At 41.2% G+C, this 17,512-nt stretch overlaps 1 protein-coding gene across 3 annotated transcripts in view; it reads left to right on the top strand.

Annotated features, from left to right (window-relative positions):
• Unc79 (unc-79 homolog (C. elegans)) overlaps positions 1-17,512 on the top strand; it is a 236,360-nt gene that overhangs the window by 103,122 nt on the left and 115,726 nt on the right. For all 3 annotated transcript variants that reach the window (XM_013014130.1, XM_013014112.1, XM_013014121.1), the window contains 5 exons: positions 6,043-6,272; positions 8,453-8,624; positions 9,764-9,994; positions 16,429-16,619; positions 17,191-17,314. In XM_013014130.1, the coding sequence (XP_012869584.1) occupies positions 6,043-6,272; positions 8,453-8,624; positions 9,764-9,994; positions 16,429-16,619; positions 17,191-17,314 (948 nt within the window). The remainder of the gene's footprint in view (positions 1-6,042; positions 6,273-8,452; positions 8,625-9,763; positions 9,995-16,428; positions 16,620-17,190; positions 17,315-17,512) is intronic.

Here is a 17,512-nt window from a genome sequence, read left to right as displayed (position 1 = left end):
TCAGCACCACATAAGCAAAAAAAAAGAAAAAAGCCGGAAGTGGCTCTGTGGCTCAAGTGGTAGAGCACTAGCCTTGAGCTGAAGAGCTGAGGGACAGTGCCCAGGCCCAGAGTTCAGGCCCCACGACCGGACCCAAAAAAAAAAATAAGAAATGGGTTGTAGCTCAGTGGAAGAGTGCTTGTCTAGCATGTACAAGGCCCTAGGGTTAGTCCTCAGCACTGAAAAAAAATTCCTGGATTCATGAAACCACTTTCAATGAATGATTCTTATTGGAGTTCTGGGTCTCCAAATGATCATTTTTGAGATAGTTTTTTTTTCACATACTTTGGTCATTTCAGCCTGCACAATAATTATTAGATGCACTGATCTGCCTTCAGGGATCAACTATATACCACTTTATATCTTTCTGAAAATTGTTATAATGTACCTTCAAAGGCTACGAGTGGTGATTTATGCCTGTAATCCCAGTGACTCTTGGGATGCAGATCTTGGGAGAATATGCTTGATGCCAGCTCAGGCAAAAAGTTAGCAAGACCCCATATCAACAAATAAGCTGTGTATGGTGGTTCATTTCTGTAATCTCAGATACACAGGAGACAGGGGGATTGCTATCTGAGAATGACCTGGGTGGTCAAATCCAGAGCCTTGTAAATTCTTGGCAAACACTCAACAGCTGAACCTCATCTCCAGCTTAAGTTTTATTTTTGTAACCAGCATGTCTTGGCTTTGATGCCATACCTAACATATTTGAGACTTAGAATAGATGTTATTTTTTAACTTTTCTCTCTCCCTTTTCATTTTCAAGACTGAGTGTCTCCATATACTTGCTATATAGTGTAATAAATCAGCATCAAACTCAAGATCCTCCTGCTTCTGCCTCTCAAGTACTGAAGTGTGCCACCACATTTGGCTTGAAGTTCTTCTCTCACCCTCTCCTTCTCCTTCTCCCTCTCCTTCCCCCTCCACCTCTCTGTATGTGTGTGTATCGGTCTTAGCCTTGAACTCAGGGCCTGGGCACTGTCCCTGACCTTTTGTGCTCAGGGCCAGCACTTTACCACTCTGAGCCTTTCTGGCCTTTCTGGATAGTTAATTGGAGATAAGAGTCTCACAGGCTTTTCTGCCTGGACTGGCTTTGGACTATGATCCTTACATCCCAGCCTCCTGAGTAGCTAGGAGTAGAGGCTGAGCTACAAGTGCCTGACATAGCACTTCCTTTTATATGACAAAATTATTTTTAGAAATAAGTTTCAAAACCAGGCCTCGGTGGCTCTCCCCTGTAATCCTAGCTACTCAGGAGGCTGAGACCTGAGGATTGTGGTTCAAAGCCAGCTATGCAGGAAAGACCCTGAGAATTTTTTTTGGGGGGGAGGGGGTCCAGTTGTGGGGCCGGAACTCTGGGCCTGGGCGCTGTCCCTCAGCTCTTCAGCTCAAGGCTAGCGCTCTACCACTTGAGCCACAGCGCCACTTCAGGCTCTTTTTTTTCTTTTTGCTTATGTGGTGCTGAGGAATTGAACCCAGGGCCTCAGGCATGCAAGGCAAGCGCTCTACCACTGAGCCACCTTCCCAGCCCTAGTCCCTGAGGGTTTTATCTCCAATAAACCACCAGAAAACCGGAAGTAGCATTGTGGCTCAAATGGTAGAGCGCTGGCCTTGAGCTGAAGAGCGCAGGGACAGCGCCCAAGCCCAGAGTTCAAGCCCCATGATCAACAAAACAAAACTAAAAAACAGAAATAAGTTTCAAATTGGCAAATATTTATTACTTACCTCTTAATAAATGTTATATTTTTATATGAATATATATTTCTTTGTCAGTCATGGGGCCTGAACTCTGGGCCTGGGCACTGTCCCTTAGCTCTTCAGCTCAAGGCTAGCGCTCTACCACTTGAGCTACAGCACCACTTCCGGCTTTTTCTGCTTATGTGATGCTGAGGAATCAAACCCAGGGCCTCATGCATGCAAGGCAAGCACTCTACCACTGAGCCACCTTCCCAGCCATGAATATTATTTTTGATACCTTCCATTAAGTTCATAACAATTCAGAATTATTTGAGCTTGCTCTGGACACAGTTTGTGTTCTTGCCTTTTTGGGCAGTAGGTTTGAAATAAACAATGAAAGATGAAGAGATGGTAATCTCAGCTAGAGGCAGGAGGCTCATGAGCACAGGCCTTCCTGGGCTACATTGTGAGACTCTGCTTCAAAAACAATAAACAAGCAAAGTAACACAGAAGTAAAAGATGAAGAGGAGTTATCAGCTTTATCTGCCATGATTTATCTCAATTGAAATACAGATCTTCTTTGACTTAAGATGAGGTTATGTCCCAATAAACCCATTGTAAGTTGAAAAATGAATTTAATATACCTAACCTATCAGATATGATAGCTGACCTTAAAAACAGCTTAGAGCATTACATTAGCATATAGTTGGACCAAATCATCTAACACAAACCCTACTTCACAGTGAAATGCTAAATATCTCAAATAATTTACTGAATACTGTATTGAAAGTAAAAACAAAAGGCTTAATATGGACATACTGTCTCTTCAAAGTCAAAATGTTCTAGATGGAGTGTGATGCTGATGGCTCATTCCTATGAATCCTAGCTATATTCAGGAGGCTGAGATCTGAGGGTTGTGGTTCAAAGCCAGCGATGACAGGAAAGTCCCTGAGAGTTTTATCTCCAATTAACCACAGAAAATCAGAAGGTACCTCAAATGGTAGAGTACTACCCTTGAATGAAAAATCTAAGAGATGATGCTCAGGCCCTGAGTTCAAGCTCATCCCTGGTGCAAGAAACAAAACAACAAAAACAAAATCATGCCCCACTGAATCTGAATCTAAGAAAACACACTCTCTCTTGCTTACTATGACAATAAGGTTTTATAGCTGAGCCCACCTGGGCTGAGAACTTTCAGATCAATTATTAAGATTTAGTTGTTTAGAATTTTGACAAAAAAAACTGGGTGGGAGAGTATTTGATATTGTTTAGAATTAGGATATATGATAATAAAGCAGGGTGCCTTTTATTTAATATATCATGTGTATTTGCAAATACCATGTAAGAAAATTTAAAATGTTGTAGTTCAGAACAATAAGCAATTACTTAATAAATTCTGTGGGCTGGAGACTTGGACAGGGCACAGTGGAGCTAACCTGTCTCTACTTGATAATGTTTGGAGCCTCATTAGGGCAGACTTGGATACCTGAAGACTGGAACTATCTAGAATCTTCTAGATCATGTTTGGTTTCTGGAATGGGGTGACTTGAAGACAAGGTTAGTTGATGCTTTTAACTACAGACCTAAATGTGGTCTTTCTTGAATTCTGGAAGGGATATTTCCGTAGGAAAACTTTTAAAGAGAGAAGGTTCCAAGATAGCCAGATAGAAGTTGTATGCCTTTTCATAACCTGGCCTTGAGAGACATCTAAACATCACTGCTCACCTACTCTAATGACTGAAGCAGCCACATGCCCATCAGATTCAAGAGGAAGGGACTAGGCCCTCATTCTGAGAAGAGCGTCTAAGATGCTCTTCCCTAGGACTCCTTACGTGTAAAATCCTGCTGGCGGCCAAGGTCTTCTCATATAAATCGGGTCTGGGTGTGTATGGGGCTCTTTGAGGTTGTTTTCTTGCTTGTGTTTCTTGCTGTGAATGTCTGTGAATGAGAGTTCCATTCTCTGCCCATTGCGCAGCAAAGATACAGTGTTGATACAGATAGATCACTGGGATAGACTGTAATGTAAAAAGTGAGGGAATGACAGCCATATATTAACGGGTCCACAGAAATACTGAAAGTCACCAAGGCACAGTCTGTTCTCTAGTGCTACCTCCTAGGTGTTAATCTCTTTGGTTGTGGCTCTACCCTTTTTTATACCAAAGAATATGAGTAAAGAATGGCAGTGTATGGACTTGGGAAACATAATCCCCTCTAAACTCTCAGGTTCTCTACTTAAAAACTGGGGACAAAATAACATGGGCCTTATAGAGGTATTGTAATGTTTATATAACCCAGTTAAAGCCTTTCTCATAGTACCTAATGTATTATAAGATTTCAATAAATATTAATTGCTTATGAAAAGAGGAATAATGACAGTATATCTTAGCACAAGCATCAAATTTATTTTAGCTAATGACTTTGTTGTTCAAATTATTATTAAAAAGCTGGACATGGTGGTTTAAGCCTATAATCCAAGAGATTAAGGCCATCCTGGGCAGAAAAATGTTTGAAGAAACTACAATTCAGCCAATTGCAGGGCTCAGTGGTATGTTGCTGCCATCCAGCTGTAGCTGGGGAAGCACAGGCCTGTTATCCCCAAAGAAGCTGGAAGCACAAATAGGAGGATTAAGTGCAGTCCTGCCAGAGTATAAAGTGAGACCCTACCTGAAAAATAACCATTACAAAACAGGAGTTGGAAGCCTGGCTCAAGTGGTAGAAGGCCTGCCTCACAAGCATGAATTCAGTCCTCCGTACTACAAAAAAAAAATTATTAGTGAAAAGAAAATAACAGATGAAAAATACTTTAAGACAATATACACACAGATGTCTGAAGAGACTGTTATTTCCAAAAATAGAATGGCCTGTATCTGCATTTTGCTTCTGTGGTTTGTTGACCTGAGTCCTGTTTTTAAAAAATGAATTTTTTTTCTAGCATTAATATCTAAACTTGGTGTCCTTGTGCTAAAATCAGAGTGGAAAAACTGTGTTTTGAGATGGTGATTCTCTTAAGCAATTCAATTTACTGTCCTTCCCTCCCTCCTTCTCTCCCTCCCTCCCTTCTTCTTTCCCTCCCTCCCTCCCTTCCTCTCTTCCTCCCTTCCTTCTCTCTCTCTCTCTCTTTTGGTCTGTGTACCAGTACTGCCACTTGACTACGTGGCCCTGGGAACTGTCTCTGAGCTTTTCTTGTCAAGGCTAGCACTCTACCCCTTGAGCCACAGCTCTATGTTTGCCTTTTTGGTTGGTAAATTGGAGATAAGAGTCTCACACACTTGCCTGCCCTGGCTGGCTTTGAATGGTGATCCTCAGATCACAGTCTCCCAGGTAGCTCGGATTCCAAGCGGGAGCCACCAGTTCCCAGCCCACTGTCATTATTTTGATGGAGGTTTTGTGCTTGCCTTCTTCCTCGTCTCTACCAGAGATTTCTGTCACAAAGATTCCGAAGGCCTCACAAAACTCTGAAGGCCAGGATGTTACATTCCATTGAGGTGTTCACCTCTGTTAAGCATTATTAAAAGGCTGAGAAAGCTCTGTAGATCCAGAGTATGAGCTGGTACCATCACTAACAGGCTCGGGCACATGTCTTTTGTTCACTTCAGGGTGTTCCCATAGCTCCTCAGTTTTCTTTGTTGCACACGCTGCCCTGCTTCTCGTCAGGGCAGCTCTGTCAAGAGCATCCCTGGACTCAGAGGAGCTTTTCTTCACTCTTCGCATTTCCATCCCTTCATCTGTTGAGTGGCTCTCACTGTGTTGTAGTGTGTCCCTGTGGTGTCACTGACATATTCTTTAGGTCTTCATCGAATGACAGTTGGTGGGAGTGGAGAGGCCTGCTTTGGGGCCATCAACTCAGCTCGGCACAGCATGCTCCCTACCTGCCCTTAAATGCCACAAGGACCATGTACTGCAGTGGAAATCTGCTCTTTGAGTGCTGATTAAAACAATTTTGGGAATTGAGTCTTCCATTTCTACTCCGTTGTGTTGTGTTCTTTCTGGAGCACCATTCTAATTTTTGTCTTTATATTTCTGTTGAAAACTCTTAAAACAGTAAGTTGGATAATCCAGAAAGAATCCCCTTTGTTCCCTGGTTTCCCAACACAGATACCCTGACCTCTACATTTTCTTTTTGTTTTACCTCTCTCCCTAGGAAAAGACACCTCTCACCTTTATTTTTAACTGTCACTGGATCTAACTTGCATTTTGGAAGCCTGGATGTACTTGTGAAATGCACTGTCCCTTCTAGTGGTCCCTAAAGTTTCCATTTGCTCTAGTTCTTAAGCCAAGTCTACCTTAGCAGTCTATTTTAATTGATGCCACCTTTTCTGCTTCTAGAACTGCAGTTCCCATGTAAGAAGAGCAGTCGTTACCTGCTTTTCTGCAGGGTGCTGCGGTCGTCACGGCAACAGACCTGTTCGGTACTGCAAAAGATGCCACTCAAATCACCACAGTAATGAGGTGGGGGCCGCCTCGGAGACCCACCTCTATCAAACCTCCCCACCTCCCATCAACACCCGGGAGTGCGGCGCCGAGGAGCTGGTCTGCGCTGTAGAGGCGGTGATTAGGTAACCACGTTTATGACAGCATGCCCTAACGACACATCTTGGCTTTGAGCTTCCTCCCATGCTGAGATGGGTCAATTCAGTCCAGCTTCAGATGTCCTCAGCATAGCAGTGTTGCCATCACATTGTTTTAATTAGTACATATTGTTTTAATTAATACAAATATTTTTATTGAATGCTAGTTATGTGTCAGATACTGTGTTAGGCTCTTGGGAGACAGAAGTGTCCTCCAGTGGCTCAGAAGGAACCAGCAAACCTATGTGTATAGTTGTGGTGGACATTGGTGAGTGCAGGGACACACAGCACTGAGCAGAGGCTTAGGAGCGTCATCAGAGTTAGGGATGGGTGTAGAGATCCTGGATTGAGGGGCAGTGATCTCAGCCAGAAGCCTAGGCAAAACCATAAGAACAAATTATCTGCTTATGAGCAATAAGGTGTGGTTGAGCTCCAAGTAAGGGGATACTAGGCTAAGTCTTAAGGGGAAGGAGTTAAGATGGGATTTGAAATTCTCTCCTTCTCTTAGAAGACAGAGAAAGAGGCATTTGAACTGATAATCTCTAGACTTGTTCTTTTTTGTCTGCTAAGAGCAAGATTTTGTAAAAAAAAACAACAAAAAAAACAAAAACAAAAAACACAAACAAAAGATCAATAAGCTAAATGTCTAAGAAGAGGGACTATCTCCTTATCTCAGTGCTGATGCATAGTGGAATTTTTTTTTAAAGTTTGTTTAACATTTCAGAAACACAGTCCTCCCCCCAAAAAAACAACCTAGCCATATTGCTGTTATCATTGTCATCATCATCATCATCATCATGTTTGACTCTCAGCCAAATCTAGGTATGGTCTAGTTTTATGCAAATGCATTGTATATGCATATATATATATATGTATTTGTAATCACAGAGAATCTGTGATTCTTTTTGATCTAGCATGCAGTTAGCTCTTTTCCATGTTGTGAAGCTCCATATTTATCACTTTCGAATGGATGCATAATACCATCTGGTTATAACTTGTTTCTTTTCACCATTCCATATTTAGATTTTGTTCATTTTTTTCCTTTTATCAGTAGCTAATATCTTTGTTTATTGTGCTTTTCCTCTGTTTGTGTGTATGCGTGTGTGCTCACATGTGTGTATGAGTATATGCTCCTACTGGGGCTTGAGCTCTGGGCCTGGGCACTGTCCCTGAACATTTTTGTTCAAGGCTAGCACTCTACCACTTGAACCAGAGTTCCACTTCTAGCTTTTTGGTGGTTACTTTGAGCTAAGTGTATCATGGATTTAGCTGACTAGGCTTTGAACCGCGATCCTCAGATCTCAGCCTCCTGAGTAGCTTGCATTACAGGTGTGAGCCACTGGTGCTTGGGTTTTCCTAGATATTTTTACTTTTTTTAGGGCAGTTTAGCACACGTGTACTGATTCATCAAATGGTCTCTATAACTCATGATACTTTAATAGATTACAATACTAAAGTACATAGTTTTTGCTGAACCCTCACCAACATGACTATTTTTTTTTGCGGGGGGGGGGCGGTTTCAGTCATGGGGCCTGAACTCTGGGCCTGGGCGCTGTCCCTCAGCTCTTCAGCCCAAGGCTAGTGCTCTACCACTTGGGCCACAGCGCCACTTCTGGCTTTTTTCTTCTTGCTTATGTGGTGCTGAGGAATCGAACCCAGGGCCTTATGCATGCAAGGCAAGGGCTCTACCACTGAGCCACCTTCCCAGCCCCATGACTATTTTTTTCAATAGTACTTTTGAGAGAATTTAAAAAGAATTCTTTATTGCCTCTTTTGTGGCCTTCCAATGCTAGATAGTTAATGTTATTTTTTTCCCCATTTGGGCCTTAAGAGCTCAAATTCTCCTTGAATGTAGAATTATTTTTCACACAGTTTCACTGTAGGTACAAAGAAACATTGGGGGTGAACCAGAAGTCAGGGGCATTAGTTCAACTTGCTTAAAATTGTTGGGCAGAAGTAACCTCTTTGTGTTTCAGTTTGTTGATCTTTGAATTGGGAACGGAAGATAAACAATAAGAAAATGAAATTAAGGTTCTTGGAGTAATTTTACCAATTGGAAGGAGAATTATTTGAGATGCCTGAGTATTCATGAACTCATTGCTCTGAATAGGTTTGGTCTCAGATGTGATTCTTCCATAGTCTAACTTGAAATCACCCTTTATTGCCAGCTTGTTGAAAGAAGCAGAGTTCCACGCTGAGCAACGGGAACATGAGTTGAATCGGCGGCGGCAGCTGGGCCTCTCATCTTCCCACCATTCCTTGGATAATGCTGACTTTGATAACAAGGACGATGATAAGCACGACCAGAGACTGCTCAGTCAATTTGGAATATGGTTCTTAGTAAGAAAAGAAATGAACTGTTCTGTTTTTTTTTTTTTTGTTTCTCACTTCAACATTGCATTGATGAGGAAACCATCCTATTCTTTGAAAAATTACCCTTAGAATGGGGGGTAGTTGTCTTCCCTGGGCTGTACAATGAGATTTACCTAAAAAAAACTTAAAAAATAACAATTTTCAAACCCCACCCCAGAATCCTGGGATTCCCCTCCTCCCCTGTGCCCCAAAAGCTAATTGACTTTCTAATTGACTTGAATAAACAAGCAAAGGCGACGTTCAGTGCAGGGCCTTGCCTGGCTGAAACACACCTTTTTGACAGGAAACACACGGGACAGTTTCTAGTATTAGATTCTTTATAATTTATATCCCAGCATTTGTGTACTGAGCCAGCTGAATATACCAGTTCTACAGAGAAGCAAGCTTTATTTTGCCTATTGGCAAAATTGATTAAATCTTCACAGTAATACATCTTTTTTATGCTTACATGTGGTTTCATGAAAAAGTTTGTGTGTGTGTGTGTGTGTGTGTGTGTGTGTGTGTTTACCAAATTGGAGTTTAATTGTTGATTTTGTAAGTCTTACTTCTGATGTTACAGCTGGATGATGGGCCTGAACACTGTCCCTGAGATTCTTTTGCTCAAGGCTAGTGCTCTACCATGTGAGCCCCAGTGCCACTTCTGGCTTTTTCTGTGGTTAATTAGAGATGAGAGTCTCATATTCTTTCCTGCCCAGGCCGGCTTCAAACTGCAATCCTCAGATCTCAGCCTCCTAAGCAGCTAAGATGAAAGGCACAAGCCACCAGCACTCTGCCATTTAGATTATTTTTCACTGAAGATTGATGAAATATCACTCTGTGGACTTAACTTTTAGGAAGTATTTATCCAATGCAGGTTATGACATAGATAATTCATAGGACAAAAAATGCTTCACTGAAAGGTAAAATCTTAATTAGATGTAGATGTAGTTCCTCTGTTCCTGTTGGGAGGCAAACAATCTCTGGATAAGTGATTCTCATTTGTAAAACTGCCTGTCCCAAATGGACTATCTGAACATCCTTTCTCTTTTTTTTGCCTTTAAATTGACATGTAATAATTTTGTAAAAATGTATAGTGGCTGAACAAGGCTCTGTTCTGCCTACCACAGGTTAGCCTCTGCACACCCAGCGAGAACACGCCTACGGAGAGCCTGGCCCGGCTAGTGGCCATGGTGTTTCAGTGGTTTCACTCCACAGCGTATATGATGGACGATGAAGTTGGAAGCTTGGTAGAAAAACTGAAGCCTCAATTTGTCACCAAGTGGTTGAAGACGGTATGCGATGTTCGCTTTGACGTCATGGTCATGTGCCTTCTGCCCAAACCTATGGAATTTGCTAGGGTAAGTAGCAGCCATTGGCTTGGACCTAGTTGGTAGGAAGGAGTAGGCATTAAACACTTGACTACCCGAGTACTGGAAATGTGTGCAGGAGATGTCCAGCGTTCTCTCCTTATTCTGGTCCATAGCCAAAGATGTTTACTTTAGCCACTGCATGTTCAGAGAGGTGCTTTGATGCTGGTTTAGGAGGGGAAATAATGGCAGGTGAATTTGTGAGGTATCTTTAAGATGTAAGGAAATAATTACAAAAAGAGTTCTGAGTACCACAAATCAATCTTTAAGTAAAAAAAAAGAGCACTGACTTAATATTTGCTTTTAATAGAATTTCTATTGTGTCTTAATGGACAAATTAATTTCACAGTCAATATATAAAGAAAAGTTACCAACATGTGAACTAGTTTTATTCAAAGAAACTGAAATTTTTAATGTATGCATTAATTTTGACACTTCAATATTTAAATCTTACTAATACCTATAAATAAAGTAAATACTAATGAAAAATAATAAGGAAATATTCTTTCTTGACATTACTGGTTTTTTATTTTTTTATTCAGAAGGAACCAACATTGACAGCAGACATTTCTGTGAAATTGTTAGGGCTCAGGATTTTCCTGGCTTGCACATTAATGGAGAGACTCAGAACTTCTGTGGTTTTTTTGTGTACTTTCAGAGATGATGGTAATAAAGCAGGGACTTAGGGGTTGTTTTTGCTAAAAACACAGACTCTTCACTTGGGCCAGCAAATGCCTGATAAGTAAATAAAAACAGGATAAAGCTTGAAATCTTTGTCTTCACCTTGTCTTGTATCTGCCTCCTTTGTATTAACCTTTGGATCAGATTCTTGTTCAACCCTGAATGTGGGCATGTTATTCATTTAAGAAGTATTCCTCTCAAGCTGGTCTTCTCTCTTCAGGCTGAAGACACTAATGGAAGAGTAACTAAGGTATTTTCGACAGACTGTCAATTGCTAGCATTTACAATATTCTCCTTTCAAACCTCTTTAATGGCACCTAGAAGTCTTTGATTCTCGCCTCATACCTTCTAGGAATAGCAGAATCTTGAAAGCAGATCATTACAGGATGAGATTTCCTCCTAAACAGGAATAGTCATTTCATGGGAATTGATTTGCCCCTCTCCCTTCTCGGATTATAGATCTTTGAAGCAAATGAAATGGTCTTTAGCCTGACTCCAGAGCAAGGGCAGTTTTCTCAGCTCCATGTGGGGACTCTTGCAAAGCAGTTTCCTTGATAGGACCTCAGTTTGACTAAGAATGCTTGACTGTGCACACTTCTTCCCATCTTCCCTATTTAATCTGGGAGTTGTTGTAATGAAGTAGGGATGCTGAATTTAGCTGGCGCCATCTTGGCCACATGGTGGATGATAGGGAAGTGGGTTTAACTGGCACCATCTTGTCTTCATGGTGGAGGCAGGGAAGTCTCGCCTCCCAAGTGATGGGCTTGCCTGAATTCTAGAGGCAGGGGCCAGGACTTGGACCTGCCTGTCTTAGGTTGTGAATTCTCTAGTGCCCTGTGAACCTTCCACCTGACCTGACCCTATTTAGGCCGGAACCATCTCAGGCATGGGTAGCAGTGCCATGTGTCTTCTGTCTGCTTGTGTAGTGTCTCCTGGCTCTTCACCCAGTCAATATGGCTTTCCAGTTCAGCTCACCATTGAAGCTGATCTGGTTTGTTGGTATTGTTCTTCTGCTCTTTCTTTCCTTTCCTGCTCTCCATGGTTCAGTTTTCTAAGAGTATTAAGTGTTTTCATGAAGCTACAGGTCTTTGTGACAAGAGTCTGCCTGCAGTCACTGGCCTTCTAATAAAGACTCAGAACTCAACCTCTCAAAATGTGGCTTCTTCGTTTTCTTGCTGAATCACACTGCCACTATCCCTGAGGGTAGTGCTGATACACTTGATCTTCTTTATCTTTCTAGTATGGTCTTACTGAATATTAAATTCTTTTCCTACTTTTCATCAGTAATATTTCCCTTTGATTTCTGGACCGAGTGCTGGACCTGATTTCTTGCCCTCCTTCCTTTTGGGCCTCTGGCCTAGGATTCTGGTAATTTTATAAAATGAGGAATCAGAGAAGCCACATTTTGTAGGATCGAATCAAGAAGTCTTTATCGGAGCACTAGTGGTCTGCAGGTAGCCAATTGTTACAAAGACCTGCAGCCCGCAAATACACTTAACACAGTTAGGAAACAGGTCAGAGAGGAATGAAAGAACAAAAACAAAACCAGCAAGCCAATTCAGCTCCAATGGAGAGCTGAAGTGGGATGCCATGGTGACCCAAGAGTAGCCAGGAGACCGGACAGGAACATGGAGACACGTGGCATGGCATAATGGTGCCTGAACTGGCACAGGCCTAAATATGGTAGGTTAGGGGGCAGGGTCACAGGAAACTCCCAGTCCCAGTCACTGGACTGACAGGTTTAGTAACCTATCAGACAAGTGCCTGCCCCTGCCTCCAGGGATTCAGGCACACCCATCACTTGGGAGGCAGGGACTTCACTTCACCTTCCTCCACCATGAAGACAAGATGCCAGACCCTACCATCCACATGTGGCCAGTATGGTGCTAGCCAGACCTGACTTCCCTACTTCAGTAATAGTAGCCATTTGAAATGCTGAGAAGGCTCTGAAACTGCCCAAATGCCCCCAGTCCCCTAGTTCAATCCATGGGTTCCTCTGTGTTGATACTCTTGCTTTTGATTCATTGGACCACAGGCTGCAGATGTGTGGCTGGGAAGAAACGGTATTCATCATTCCAGTGTAATTTCTGTCTAACCAGTAGTGGAGGATGCTCAGAATCACTTTTTGGCAACAGTTCAGGAAATGGGTTTTTTTTTTTCAAAATATTTTCTAGGTTTTATTTTTATTTGTGATATTTTGTTTCCTTTCAAAAAAGCCTTCAGGCAATTTTCAGCTTAATGCTGTGCTAAAAAAAAATAGGACATTTAAGGATAAAATAGAACCTAGTCCATCTGAAGAAATAGATTTCATTTGATTTTCAGGACTCAGAGATCAGAATATACTTCTGTCTTTGATGGTGCCACCTACTGACTCATTTATAAAACTGAATTTTTATATAATATAAAGTTCCCATTTCCTGGAGTTCTTTGCCTATGCTGGTGTTTTTCTATTATGATTTCCCTTAAAATAATGAAGGATTGATATGATCTGATTGTAGAAGTTAAAAACAAATAGTTTGTAGGGAAGAAAACTTTCTTCTTTTAAATTGAGTCCAGTTGTTTGGAGGCCAGCAAGTTAATTCATAATAGATTAGTGCTAAATGATAAAATACAACCAGAATAGTCAATGATAAAAGATTTACATACCAAAGTGAACAAATAGGGTCTTCTTGTTGTTTTATCTTTTGAAAAGACAAGAAGTTAAAGAAGTGTGTTTCTTTTTCCTTTTTGATGTTAATGGAGGATTGCCAGAAACTTGACTTTTTGCCTGGCAGCTGAATTCACAGGAAATTCCCACTGAAGAGGTGTATTTTCAGGATGTTTTGCTTTAGTTAAACACTGGAAGTCCAAATAAGATTACTTTATGCTTCTTTAGACTAAATATTTCAGTTAATCTTGGTACCAGCTTTGGAGATTTGAATAGATCCCTACATTTCTTCCTCTGAAACCTCCCTTCAAGTTTCACCTGCAAAAAAATTGCTATGGAGAGAAGCTTTAGGTTAGAAATTATGAAATAAGAGAGGAAATAAGAGAGGAAAAAAGAGCAGAGATTAGCACAAAGAAGCAATTTTTAAAAAATTTTATGGTTGGAGTCGGCGCCGGTGGCTCACGCCTATAATCCTAGCTACTCAGGAGGCTGAGATGTGAGGATCGCGGTTCAAAGCCAGCCCAGGCAGGAAAGACCATGAGACTCCTATCTCCAATTAACCACTAGAAAACTGGAAGTGGTGCTGTAGCTAAAGGGATAGAGCACTCACCTTGAGCTGAAGAGCTAAGGGACAGTGCCCAGGTCCAGAGTTCAAGCCCTATGACCGACAAAAAAAAAAATAAAATAAAAATTGATGGTTGGAATAGACCATAAACCTAGTTTCTGAGTCCAGAGGCCATCAAGTGAGAAGATTCGGTAGATTTCTGGCCTATAAATAAATGTCTTAGATGGTAGGGTGAGACTGTTAATGTCACAGTTTTGGATATTTCCAAGTACAACATGAAATATTGTGGATAAATGGTGAACTTAGTGAGTGACTCAAACTATAAGTCCTTTGAAGTTTATACCAAGTTTTAAATCTTCAGCTTGTAGGGTTTTGAAACATGACTACTCAGTCTTAATAACGATCTAGGCAGTTAGATTTTCATTCTTAGTTGATGCCACATAAGAAAAGCAGAGAGTGGGCTGGGAAGGTGGCTCAGTGGTAGAGTGCTTGCCTTGCATGCATGAGGCCCTGGGTTCGATTCCTCAGCACCACATAAGCAAAAAGAAAAAAGCTGGAAGTGGTGCTGTGGCTCAAATGGTAGAGCGCTAGCCTTGAGCTGAAGAGCTGAGGGACAGCGCCCAGGCCCAGAGCTCAGGCCCCACAACTGGACCCACCCCCCAAAAAAAGAAAAGCAAAGAATGTAGATATATTAATTACTGACAGAATGAAAATGATGGCAGAATTACGTGTATAAAGAGATAAAAAATAACTCAGAGATAATGAATAGTAGAATTTGATAACCCATAAAGAAAGCTTATAGCTTCCATTTTGATCAAAGTAGGATTACTCTAGCTTACAAAATAAATCTAGACTCATTAAATTTGATCTGGTCATTTACATAAGTGTAGCAAGAAAGGTAAGTGATTACATTGGTCTTTTTTTTTTCCTTCTGGTTCTGGGGTGTGAACTTTAGACCTGGGTTTTTGTGCTCAAGGCTAGGCTCTATCACTTGAACCACAGGTCTACTTATGGCTTTTTGCAACTAATTGGAAATAAGAGTCTCATAGACTTTCCTGCCTGGGCTGGCTTCAAACCAAGATCCTTAGATCTCAGCCTCCTGAGTAACTAGGATTAAGATGTGAGCCACCAGAGCCTCTCTTGTCCGTGTTTCACACAGTAGTCCATAGGCACAGGTATCACTAGTGTCATTAACCTTCCTTTTTGAGTTGCCACTGTGACTGTTGGTGTAGATATCTGCCATCATTGTCTTCAGAGAGAGAGAAAGAGACAGCGAGCATACACACCATAGTCATGCACATTCCAGAAGGTATAGCTCTGTAATAGTATGGCAGTCTGAATCCAGAGCACCGCTCATGCTGGTTAAACATCTCAATCCTGGCCTTTGGTTGCAAGTCTCACTGGAGATACCAAGCTAATGGATATACTCCCATACCAGCTTTTGCCTCCCTCACAGGAGCCATGGTTGTTGCACTGGCAACAGGGTTAGGGCTGTGCATCCTACCTCTTGATATTGACCACATCTGCCATAATGCTAGTACCGATATGAGTTTAGCAAATGCCTCAACATGGGAGCCTATACTGGTTTCTTGTGATATTTGCATAGATGACACTGACTATATTTTGCACATTTTATCTCTTGGACAGATCTAATGAGGAGAGGAACTCCGGAGGCTAGGAGTATGCTTTGTGTCACAGCTGTGGCAGCTTGTTCTCCCGGAGGGGCCAGTAGCAGGCCTGGCTGGTGGCACAGGATAATAGAACTGAGCCTGTACAGTGCTAACTAGCTTCAGCAAGAGCAGCACAAGCAGCCCGTCAGCCTAGAAAGTTTTCTGCCCCTTCCACCCCCTCATCATCTCCTGTTCCAGATCCTAAATCCCAGGCTAGCTCTCGGTTACTCTTGGCCTCTAGCCAGTATTAAACTGGCTTATGTAATCCCCTGTCCCAGATTTCTCTCTCTCCTCCTCCCCTCTCTTTCTCTCCTGGTGCTAGGATCAAACCCAGGACATCATGCATGCTAGACAAGGGCTCTATCAACCCCAAATGCATCTTTTAAATAATTGATTCAACCAGCCTTAGAATACTCAGGGAAACAACACTGTGGAAGAATACACAGAACAGTGTTTTCCATAAAGAAAAATCTTCCTAACAAAGCAGGTGGCAGTAGAAAATTGTTTCTGTGAAGCACAGGAATGCCTACCTGAGCATATGGTAATGGTTTGTCAGGCTTTAGAAACAACAGTGCTTCATTCTGTTAGGAATAAATCATGGGAATTTTCATTTATATGTGGTGTAGAAAGTCTGCAGTAGTGGTTGGAATTCAACCTCTGAACAATATTTGGGTCTATTTGTAACTATGTTTTCCTTTCTGTTACTAATGGATCCTACTGGTGATTTGTAAATTCTTAAAATTCTCACTCTGAACGTTATTTCCTTGAACTTGGGTGCAATAGGCTGTGGTCTTCTTCTTCCTTCACAATTGTACAGAATGTGTTTTGTTCTTTTCCTCTATGACTGTATAAACCCCTCCAGGTTGGTGGATACTGGGATAAGTCTTGTAGCACGGTGACTCAATTGAAGGAAGGTCTCAGCCGGATCCTCTGCCTGATTCCCTACAATGTGATCAGCCAGTCAGTGTGGGAGTGTATCATGCCAGAATGGCTGGAAGCCGTCAGAACAGAAGTTCCTGATACCCAATTAAAAGAATTCAGGGAAGTATTAAGGTGGGTAAGTAGTTTAATGAAGTCATTGTAATTACAATAATACCTAACATTTACTGAAGGGGTACTGTGTCCATGGCACTCTGCTATGTATTTCATGTATTTTCTCCTTTCAAACAAACCCGTGAAGAAATTCACAATCCTCTAATATAATAGCTGTTAAAATTGAGCTGAGATTATTTCGAATTGTTCAGAAAAGATTTTGTTCCTGTAGAGTAATAAGTATATATACTATATGATCTGTCTATTTTTAGGTATTATTGGTATGGTATTTTGGAAATGTGCAAAGGGAAAATGTTTTTAGATGCCAGGATATAACTATAATTCCTTAGAGCATCAATTCTTTCTGTTAAACTAAGATGGATGTTAATGTTGTTACAGATGAATTATCTACAACTATTCTACTGATGTGAAATATTTTCTTAGAGTCAAATGAAACATGATTATAACAGTTCAGAATGCAAACTAGTCTAAAGGGTTTTGTTAATAGAGTGTAGTTAGACATACTTTGGTGGTATCAGTTGAGCCTAATGTATGCTCATTGGTCATTTACCGTTGTTGCTCTTCTTTCCAGCAAAATGTTTGACATAGAGCTCTGTCCTCTCCCTTTTTCAATGGAAGAGATGTTTGGCTTTATTAGTTGTCGGTTTACAGGATATCCCTCCTCTGTGCAGGAACAAGCTTTACTATGGCTTCATGTAAGTGAATAATATTTTTTTTGATACTCTGAAGAACAAAGAAAATTTTATTAAGCAAAACACCTAAATAATTAAGATATTTGGGATCACTGTGAAGAATGTTTAAACTACAGATTCTTTTTCTTTTTTTAATTTAATTTAATTTTATTTGTGAACATACTGTACAGAGGGGTTACAATTACATGGGCAGGATAATGC

The sequence above is a fragment of the Dipodomys ordii genome, unplaced genomic scaffold (genome assembly GCF_000151885.1).
Source record: "Dipodomys ordii isolate 6190 unplaced genomic scaffold, Dord_2.0 Scaffold2, whole genome shotgun sequence".
NCBI lineage: Eukaryota > Metazoa > Chordata > Mammalia > Rodentia > Heteromyidae > Dipodomys > Dipodomys ordii.
Note: the sequence above shows the minus strand (reverse complement) of the source record. Positions and strands in the feature narration are given on the sequence as shown.